General features: G+C 41.8%; 1 protein-coding gene across 6 annotated transcripts in view; it reads left to right on the forward strand.

Annotated features, from left to right (window-relative positions):
• Window positions 1-7727, forward strand: part of rptor (regulatory associated protein of MTOR, complex 1) — a 198722-nt gene extending 190995 nt beyond the window's left edge. For all 6 annotated transcript variants that reach the window (XM_039613380.1, XM_031754181.2, XM_031754182.2 and 3 more), the window contains 6 exons: window positions 799-905; window positions 1940-2067; window positions 3329-3415; window positions 3496-3612; window positions 3728-3857; window positions 5261-7727. In XM_039613380.1, the coding sequence (XP_039469314.1) occupies window positions 799-905; window positions 1940-2067; window positions 3329-3415; window positions 3496-3612; window positions 3728-3857; window positions 5261-5329 (638 nt within the window). In that variant the 3' untranslated portion in view covers window positions 5330-7727. The remainder of the gene's footprint in view (window positions 1-798; window positions 906-1939; window positions 2068-3328; window positions 3416-3495; window positions 3613-3727; window positions 3858-5260) is intronic.
• The last annotated feature ends 3262 nt before the right edge of the window (window positions 7728-10989 follow it).

Genomic DNA, 10989 nt, shown 5'->3' on the forward strand with positions numbered 1-10989 from the left:
GTCGCTGAAACAGTCACACCCTAGCCGCTCATCGTGGAGCGCACTGTCGGCTGCAGTTAGCTTCCCTCCGCAGACGTTCCTGAGCCAGCACAGCTTGTGCAGAACTGTTCACTTGATTCCTGCTGTGACTGCCAGCATACGAAGAGTCCTGCTGTCTTCAGCTTCTTCCTTCCTCACTTTTTCGCTCGAGTGCCATTTGACTCATCAAAGCCGGAATCTGCTGACAGGCGCAGATCCAGGGTCAGTGTTTGCATCTCCCAGTGGTCGTCCTGACAGGGAGGGTGCAAAATGCTAAACAATGCTCCAGTCTGCATGAATGGTCCAAGTTTTACTGCAAAAACATTTCTTTTGCACCTTTACACTCTGCAGACAGCAGGGTTTTTGCTCATTTTTGGATCGTTCCTTTCTGTTGTATTTATTAGTGACGCACTGGTGCAGGAGCCTGCTGCACTAATCTTTCATTTGACTTGGTACATGTGTCAGCGTGAGCCTCCTGAAACCTCCGACAGATTGCGTGGGCTGTGTATTACTGGGATCAGCACATGTTCTGTGTGTTTAGCAGCTGTGTTTATAAGTGTTTGTAAAGGTCCCTTTTTAAATGAAATTAAAAAAACATCAAATTCAAACTGCAGCTCGCAGATTGTGTGCAAATTATTCTTATGCTGTTCGTGTAATTGTGATTAAAAGCCACCTTCTGTTGTTTGAAAACAATAAATAATCCTGGTGTGTGCTTCGTATTGAGCGCACAGTCCCGTTTGTGCTTGTTGTAAGTGTCGCTGTGTCGTCCTGTGTTTGCAGGAGCAGGTATGGTCGTGGACTGGGAGCAGGAGACGGGGTTCCTCATGACCTCCGGAGACGTCCGAGTCGTCAGGATCTGGGACACTGACAGAGAAATGAAGGTCCAGGTAAATGGAGAAAATGTTGTGGTTTGTGTCAGTCAAGTGTGACTCCCTGCTGCCCTCCTCCTAGTTCCTAAATCATTGTCGTGACCTTCATCTTCATCTGATTTAGTTTATTGCTCTGTGCTATTGATCACCTTCGTGTCTCTGGAAAGTTTTAGAGAAATTGAGACTTGCAGGTTTCATCTTTCTAAGTAGAATTTCAATCTTAATGAGACTTTTATTGCCATTTGTCATAAATCTAAACATTAAAGGAAAAGAGGGAGACATCAGAGGAGGTTCAGGGATGTAGTGAAGGAGGACGTGCAGAGGGCTGGTGTGACAGAGCTGGATGTTTGGCACAGGGTGAGATGGAAGCAGATGATTCGCTGTGGCGACCTCTACAGAGCGCAGCCCAAAGACGTTGTAATATAAACGTAAACACTTTATATCAGCTCTTCTGTGTATCCAAAAATCACACTTTGGTCTTTTCACGTGATTCACTGACAATACAAAATTATCCAAAGTAATCCTTTAGCAGGATTTTGAGTCTAGCTTCCAACTTTTCCCAAATGAGGCCGCTGTGTGGAAGCATTTTGGTGGAATTTTAGATTTAAGCTGTAATATTCATCAGGAACAACTCACATTACTTTGTTGGTGCTAAAACATGAAAACAAGCCTGTTTTTGAGGCGTTTCGCATTAAAACTTAATGTGTTCACAGAGCTCTCTGCTGCTGCTGCTGCTGCTGTCTGTTTGGGCAAAGTAATGGAAGTGTGAGGCAGAGCCAGTACTGTTAGTGTGGTTTCTTTCTTTTCTCCTTGTTTTTACACATCTAATGGACCTCGGTGTGCTAATCATTGTCATGATGGATGGGCTTAATACAAGTACAAATGGCCCCAGTCTCGCCTGTGGCTGCATATTGATGCTGGGCCCAGCTTCAAATGAGCCAACAGAGCACATGATTGATGATTTTAAAGGAGGTTTAATGTGAAATGAGCGTTACCTTTACAGACCTTAACAAGAGGATTTGTGTGTGTTCGTGTGTGTGTTCGTGCACCAGGACATCCCAACAGGAGCGGACAGCTGTGTGACCAGCCTCTCCTGCGACTCCCAGCGTTCGCTGATCGTTGCCGGTCTGGGTGACGGGTCTGTGCGGGTCTTTGATCGGAGGATGGGCCCCAATGAATGGTAGCCTCCCATCCTCCCATCATCACTTTCTCATCACATTAAATCACTTTCAAATTTATGATTTCTCAGCACGGTTTTATTTTACTGTCTCAACGTTATTTAATTTCACTGAAGAACACACATGGCAGTTTCTGTGGGCATTTACTCCTACTCCAGACTCGTGCATTATTCACTTCTCTAATCTATATTTATTGTATATAGTGTGCTGTAAATCTCCCTTTGCGGTTGCCTCATCCTTTAATGGACCCTGTGCCCCCCCAGCTTGGTTAAACATTATTTTAATTTCAGCCCCTAAGGGGGAAAACAAGGCAGTTAAAACATGAAGTGGCCCATAAATCTTTAAATGAAGCTAATTTAATAGTTGCCCCTCAGGCTGGGAGTTACATCTTTCAGCAACTGTTGCCTCCCCATGTTGATCAGTCCAGAGCCGATAGTTGAGACTCTGTCTTAGGAAACAGGGTTTTGTATAGAGAAGCTTCTTTTTTCAGTGCTTGGAGAAAAGAGTCCTTAAAATTCGGCGTTAGACCGATCAGGTGCTCGTTCTGGCACATCTGTGCTCCGACTGTAAAGTGTTTCTTTACTTATTCGGTAATTCAAGCGCCGCTCAGCTCCAAGAAGATGGTCGTACAAAATGAAATCAGTAAGACTTTTTTTTTCCCATCGTGATGCCATTCTGCCACCCAGTGGTGTGTCATCCTCGTTACATGTAGAGAGGCAGCATTTAGCTTCAGTTTTTGTTTTTTTGAATACCACACTGGTTAGCCAAGAAGAAAGTCACCACCCTGTTTTAACTAAGCGGTCAGCTGAGAGCCTTCCACTGAGTGTGCACCAAGCTTTACTGTACAGCCAGGTCATTTAGTCACATTACTTGATTTGCTTCTAATTAAGGAAGGAAAGAAATTGAAACGACTGTAACGACGTTTAAAGTGTCGCTGGATGAGGGTTCAAGAAAAGCTCCTTCATGTGAAAAACATGTGTTTTTATTCTCGCTTCTGCTGCAATCATTTAATTCTTCAGGGCTTTTTCACACCCAGTTGGCCCAAAGCAGTGAGTCAGTGAATCAAAACACAGTGAGTAGCAGATATTTTTGGCCTCAATGCACCTATGGATGATCAGACACTAGAGGCTCTCCTGTTAGTGGTGAAAATACCACTAAATGTACCAAAAGACATATTTTTAAATGGTTTGCTTTGACTTGATGTCACTTGGTTTAACTCTCTCATTGTAGCGTAGTGAACTGACGCTTGTTGTGTTTCTGCAGTCGTGTGATGACCTACAGGGAGCACGGAGCCTGGGTGGTTAAAGCTCATCTACAGAAGGAGACAGACGGGCACATCATCAGCGTCAGGTATCCTCTTTCACCTGCTCAGACTCACAGACAGTAACTTGAATGTTTTCTTGCCTGTACTGACTCTGATATCCCGTCAGTGTTAACGGAGACGTGCGCTTCTTTGAGCCACGGATGCCGGAGTCCATCAATGTGCTACAGACGGTGAAAGGCTTAACGGCTTTAGACATCCACCCACAGGCCAACCTGTTCGCCTGGTGAGTTGGTTTGCTTAGACGTTGGGTCAAACCCCGAGAATCAGATGCTTTTTCCTCAAGTAAATACCTGAATGCACGTGTGTGACTCTTCTGTGTTTCGCTGTCGACTTTGCAGTGGATCGATGAACCAGTTCATAGCGGTCTACAATGCAAACGGCGACGTGATCAGCAACATTAAGTACTATGACGGTTTCATGGGACAAAGGATTGGTGCCATCAGCTGTTTAGCCTTCCATCCTCACTGGGTAAAACTAGAGCTAGACTGTGTATTCTGCTGCTTCTTTGTTGTTGTGTTAAGCTAACACCTGTACCTGACAGATAAGTGTTGTTAAAAAAATCTAATATTTTCCCTTCAGAATTTAGTGAAATTTAAAAAACAATGCATCCTAAAGTGGAAATGTTCGAGTGAGCTTTCCTTTAGAGGTACTTAGCCACAGCATTTAATCTGCAATTCAGTCTTCTTTTTAAAACTGCACTCATCAATTTTATATCAAACAATTATGCAAATTGTGAAAGATGTTCCTTGTCAGATTGAACCCAAAGAGAAATATCACTTGTTTAGCTCATTTCTTTGGTTTTCTTACTCAGAGCTCATTAAATTTGCCTCCAGTCACAGTTGTTACCTGCTTTAGTGACAAACCTCCACCACCAGCTCCACATCAGAGCACTCAGGCAGAGTTAGCTGGTGTACACAGAGTCAGGTATTCTTCTCTGGAGCGGCGGTTGATCAGAACAACGGGAGGTGAATACTGGGCTCGCAGTTAGTCAGAAACATGACGACGAATGAATGCTAATGTCCGAAACTGGACAACACTGACTATCTGGGTTGGTTACCAAAGAAGTTACCAAGTAAAAATGTAAGTTAAAAAGTTACGAAGTTGTTACCAAGCAACATGTATAATTAATGAGTTCGGTCACTTTCACTTCAGGTATTACTTCATTTAGAAAGTCAAGAGTTTATTTTTGGTCGTTCTAAGAACAAGTACAAATGTCTGGGACACGCTCAGCTGTGAAAGCGACCACTTCACTGAGTTGTATAAAAATTTACCAGATGTCATGCAGCGACGAATTAGAGACTAAAACTGTCTTTGTAACAACTGCTGACGTGTTACTTGGGGCATGGCTGTAGCTCGGGAAGGTTGGTGGTAGAGACGGCCTCTTGTGGCCATCTCTGGAACTGCAGGTTTGACTGTTTGTGCAACAAGTTAGCTAGCAGATCATTTTTTTTCTTTCCACTTCTCAAAAGTGGTTACATGTGTAGTATATCAGACCAAAACCACAAACATCTGGCTGTTTATCAGTAAAATAATCGAAGTATGCCATCACACTGCTGTTGCATCGGGTAGTCATTTCTAGATGTACCACTTCGCACGCAAGTATTTTTCTAACCGTATGTTTAAAGTTTGATATGAAACTCTTAATTTTTCCTGGAATTTCGTGGAGAAATCCTCATCAGCTTGTCTGCACAGAAGGAAGCCTTCTGTGCTGTTAGCGGGTTTTTGAGTGTTATTAGATTACCCTGATTAGATTAAAGGAAAGTGCAGTATAAATGGGGTGCTCTCAACACAACTTAGATGTTCCTGTCTGTTCTCACACACAGTCTTTAAGTAAGTAACCTCCCCTGTCTTTTCTCTCCGTCTCACTGCAGCCTCACTTGGCGGTAGGCAGCAACGACTACTACATGTCCATCTACTCGGCAGAGAAGAGGCTCAGATAACACACCAGCATCCATCACCTCTCCTCCCCATCAACACACATGAATTGTGACCCTGAGCCTCAAGCACCGGGATGTAAATGACGTTCTTTTTTGTTTTTCGTGTACATATGCAATTACCACCCTGAATGTTCTAGTGATGGCTGCTGACGAAAACTCATGCTACAGACGACTCTCGATATATATATTATATTATCATTGTTTATTCATATTCTTATTATGAAGCTAATGATTGTAGACTTGGCTGTGCTGAGTGTGTATATTTAAATAGCATATACAGAAGAAGAGAGGTTCTATTTTAAAAAAGAAAAAAGTGGTACCTGTCGATCACCGGGGGCCTCTCCTCGCCACACAGCGAGCATCACTACCTGAACAAACTCTGACCCAATCCTGATGTGGCGAGAGAGGACAGCACACACACACTGTTAAAACACATTAACCGGTGCAGGAAACATGAACTCGCCACGCCACCGAACCCCGGTGCGTGTGCGTAAACTGGCCGAGGATGCAGAGTTTCGTGACTTCACAGCACCTGCCGCCAAGACGTTTGGAAGGACGGACCCCGGAAAGGTGGATTGTGATTACTGTTCCCTGAAAACGTCAAGCCGGCAGACGTGATGAGTTTGTTTTTATGAGTGTTAGAAGGAATTATAGCACAGATGTGCCCTGCCCACAGCGGGCTCTCATAGCCTTGGACTTGCCCAAAAAGACACCTGCTCCCATTCTGCAGTTCTCCTCCTCGCTTCTTTCGCCCCAGCGTGCCAAACAAAATCATTATTTCCATGCAGTCCCCTTCGCTGTGGCTCAGAGGGGTGTGCTTTTTGTTTTGTTCGTTTTAGCCAAACCTGCTTTGTTACTAGGATGACGCATGCCCTTGTATCTAGCACAGTGAGAGGAGAGCTAGCCAAGTACCTGGTCCTACCTGGAGACCGCGGCAGCTACCTACCTGCCTCTGCAAAGCAATAAGACTGCTCATGATCGATCCAGCCTCAAGCTCTTCCTGTTTCCCACAGAAAAACGCACTTCCATTTGGAGGGGGTGTTAAGCCGCCACAGTACAGCAATACAAACGCACACATTTCCATTCACGACAGCGAGTTTCCTTTAGACTTCATCGTATGGCTGTGCGTAACCCACCTGCTGTCACAGTGACAGGAAAGATGGCGGTTTTATTGGTTTACCTGAGGGTGAAACAAGCCCTCAAAAAACTGCTTTCATTTTTATGGCTTCTGGAAAATACAAATAGAAGTAAAGCTTCTTGTTAATTTAGACCAATCAGGCGCAGCTTTGTCTTCTTTCAGATCCTTTTTGTTTCTTTTTGATGAACCCCTGCTGCGGGGTTTCATTTCAGCTTTTATTTTGCTTTTATTGCAGACTTCTTTGGATTGATTATGTGTAACGGAGCGAAAGTGCGCCGCATGCTTAGAGAGCGCCGACTCACCTGTTGTTGCTCACTGCATCAGGTTTTAGCCAGCCCCCTAGATTTCGCTCAGGTATTTCATGAGCCCCCGTCAGCCCCCTCCTCCCCCTGCAGCATGAAAGGCAGGTGAGGTCAGTCACAAGCAAGAGATCATGAAAACTGACGTCAATGTGGTGCTCTTTCCTAAAGCTTTTTTTTTGTGCATTATCACCATCGTCGTGCCTCTCCTCTGAGGCAGCTTTGCCTTTTTAATCATTCTTTTCTTCCTTTTCTTGTATTTTTCTATGTTTTTAATTCTTCTTTGTTGGCCTTGGCCTCGAGGGGTGGCATTCAAAGGCTGCTCCCCCCTCTCTTTTCCTGCCACACCTCCCATCTGCATCGCGCCTCCCGAGCTTTTGCTTTCCCCCACAGACGGAGTGGATTTGTAGACTGAAAGTGAACTGGGAACACCAAACATACCACACAACATGCAGTCCGGTCACCACGTCGGTCTCCACCCTCACACGGTCACTGAGATGGTCCACGCCCTCAGCTCACGCTCACATTCATCTCTGAGTTTCCTGCTTTGAGTTTTAAGATTTTAGAGCTGGACAAAAAGTCTTTAGTAGGAAAGGAAAAGTGAAACAATCAGGTTTGTGTCTGTGACTTCAGACTGCTTTGCTGACTGTGGTTCATAAAGCAGGAGATGAAATCAGTGAAATAAACCAAATACAACACCGGGTTTTGTCTGTTTCTTCAATGTGTATTCAAAGAATCCTCCAGATGTTGCTGAGCTGTTTCAAGTGAAAAACACTGCAAACAGGAGAATATCCTTTATGGATGAATTTCTAAATTATAATTGTTCACAAACAAGCGTCTGTTGTCTTATTTTAATTTCTACTTTTGTGTGGATTTCTATTTATCTTGGAAAGTCAAAGAAAACTATGAGAAAAATGAACATCTGATTTGCTTTTCTGAATTAAAGAGAGATCTTAAAACTCCACTGCTTAGTTTATTAGAATTATATTTTGTTTTAGGTTTGTTGGGAAATCCTGGCGCCTTTGCTTCTCTAGACATCACGTGGAAGCCTCAATGCACCACACATGCTTTGTCTCATATCCTGAAGCTGTATCGGTTCAGCTGTTTCAAAGAAATATGTAAGAAAACGATCTATACTACTCAAAGCCGACGAGATCTAGTGGTTCAAACTGAAACCCAAATAAAACCGGGTTAGGGGAGGGGAAGCTTTAAATGAAGGTTTCATGTTAATGTAGGCTTTGTTAGTTTTCTTAGAGTTTCTGAGATTTCATTAATTTAAACAACTTTTGTCTCAACTGAGTGCATCTCCATATGCAACACATGATCTTGTTTCAAAGTTTGTGTAAATTTTACTTCCAAAAAACCAAAAACAGATTGAATGGGATGATTTAAAATTGCATTTCTATAGAGTTGCACCAAAAACTAAAAACCTGCATACATTCTACCGGCCAGCAGGAGGCGACACCTCTGGTTTCAAAAAGAGGACCAAGTATATCGTAGATTGTATAGACCTACATAATTATATACAAATTCTATATAATTATATAACTGAGGAAATGGGACGATTGGCACGTGTTATTTTTGACCTCATTAAACATTTACCTGACGAGTTTAGTCACTCATTTAAAGTCTTACTGAACACAACATGGTGTTCGTTTTATTTTGTCATTATGGGCCAAACACCTGTTGCTCATCACATCCGTCACACTGAGATGGACGTTTAGTCTGTGAACTGTTGGTCTTTCGCCCTGATGAGATGCCATCAATTTTTTCTCATTTCAATACAACTTTATTTATATAGTGCCAAATCACAACAACAGTTGCCTCAATATGCTTTTTATTGTTACAAAAAATTGTAACAAAAATACACAGAAAACACCAACAATCAGATGACCCCCCTATGAGCAAGACCTTTGGCGACGGTGGCAAAGAAAAACTCCCTATTAACAGGAAGAAACCTCTGGTTTGGGGAGGGGCAGCCATCTGCTGTGACTGGTTGGGGGTGATGGGAGGTGGGGGTGCCACCTTTGAAAACTCCATGGGCACTCAAGATCCTCTAAGTCCCTGATGGATTTTTGAATTTTGGCTCCCAGCTAACCTCTCGTTACCCACAACATCCTGTTAGCTGCTTTTTGCAAATTCAGCAGCTGAATCAGAGAATTCAAAATCACCCGAATGCTACAGTTGCTGAATAACACTGGATGTACTTAATCGTCCTGTCCTACTTTACTAGGTTTGGTTATTCGTGTGTGATTGAGTGTGTTTGCATGATCTCTTAGGACCAAAGAGTGTATATTTTTATAAAGACGAATTCTACAATTAAAGCAAACATTACTTAATTTGATGTATTTATAAATAAATGCAGTAAATCCCAAATAATTTTATTCTACTGAGCAGTTAAAAGCATTATAAACCCATGAATAAACCTTTCAAATTAAAAAGGGAAGTACAAAAAGATCAGTCAACTTGGGCATAAATTAGAAAATGTTTTTAAATAATTAATAAAAATTCAGTTTCATACTCTATTTAGGAAAAATGAATTTTCAAATAAATAATTCAGGATAACATTAAATAAGGATGAATTTTTAATAATCATTTACACCCCACCCTTCTTTTTCTTTTTTTGTAGTCTGTTTATTCAAAGTTTCATTAATTATTTGTAAATGAATTTAGACCCAGTACTGCATAATTTAATTGTGCAGATAGATAGAAGTCTAAAAATACCATGTTTTCTGGTGATGGTAACAATAACAGCTGTGTCTTTAGTGGGATGATGATTAATAAAATAATTAGAGCCTGCCTGTAAAGTTTCATTCTGTTTTAATGTCATTTCTAGTGAAGTGCTTGTTTATAGATTAAAAAGACTGAATGTTTCCAGTTACAGGTTTAGCTCCAAACTGAAAAATGTTCCAACAATATAAAACAGGTTTTCTTAAAGGCACATACTCATAGAAGTTGGCATTTCTTTAGTTAGATCATAGAAAAGCACCACGAAATCTGACCGTTCCCATTTCAACTAACCAGAGAACTGCTGCAGTAAAAGCATGTGGTAGGTTACTGCATATAAGTAGGTTTGAGGCCTGTGGTTATTTTACCGCTGCATCTTTTTTTTGTTCCTTATAATATGTTTTATCGTTACTGTGTTGTCTATAACTTTAACTCATTATAGTCATAATAATTTAACCCTGAAAATGAAGACAAATCCTTCACTTTGCAAGTCTGGACCGACCTCACTACAGTGGGTGACCTCATCAAATCAAGATTTATTACTGAGGAAATCCTCCTGATGTTGGCTCAGAACAGACACGAGAGTGAGCTGGGCCCGCTCAGAAGTTTTTGTGTCAAGTCCTTCCAGACATCGCTCGGATGCCTCTGGAATCATTTAGTCTTTGTTTACGGGTGGGGTCTGTCCTGTGATGAGGCTGATGTGGTTCGTTAACTGAAGAAGAAACAAGGTTTTGCAGAAGGTTTTAATTCTTGTTAACTTATTTTAATTTAGGATAATTATATTCTTAAATATGATATTTGCCAGTTTTTTTTCTCTAAATATTAAACGCTCCCATGGTTCAGTTTTACCTTACTATTACTTTTATTGCATTTTATTTATTTGTGAACTTAATTCACCTTTATAGCTAATTTACCATATGATTTCCAACTTTGGAAAGCACTTCCAGTTTTATGTAATTATAAATAAGCTAATGGTAAACTAAAATTAAACACAGATATATATTTTTAGGTCTTTTACTGTAATTGTAATCTGTTCATTTAGAATTGAATACTTTGCGGTTGATTTTGCTCTGGAATAATTTTACTACATCACAGACTAAACAGAGTCAAACCTGGAGCCGACTGTCTTCAGTGGTTTTCCAAAGATCCACCTTCATTGTCATGAAGGAAGGTGTGTTCAGTAGTAGGAATATTTCCATCTCCATGTGTCCTGTAAGAGCCGTGCTCAGATTTATGTCAGTGAAAACTGTTTTCAGCAGCTGAGCCAAGCATCTTCCCATCAGGAAACGGCTTCTCTACGCTAAGAATGTTGTACTCGTCTTCTTCTCCCTACCTGCACGGCCAGGTCAGAGGTCAAAGGCCTCACTTCTTCTCCCCATGCAATTCAGCTTTATTGTGGCTACTATTTCACACACAGAGACACAGAGGAGGCCAGAAGAGAACATTCCACAACAGCAAAGGCCGGGGCAGTTTGAACATCCTGAGGAAACAACACTCAC

Source organism: Oreochromis aureus, linkage group 6 (genome assembly GCF_013358895.1).
Source record: "Oreochromis aureus strain Israel breed Guangdong linkage group 6, ZZ_aureus, whole genome shotgun sequence".
Classification (NCBI taxonomy): Eukaryota; Metazoa; Chordata; class Actinopteri; order Cichliformes; family Cichlidae; genus Oreochromis; species Oreochromis aureus.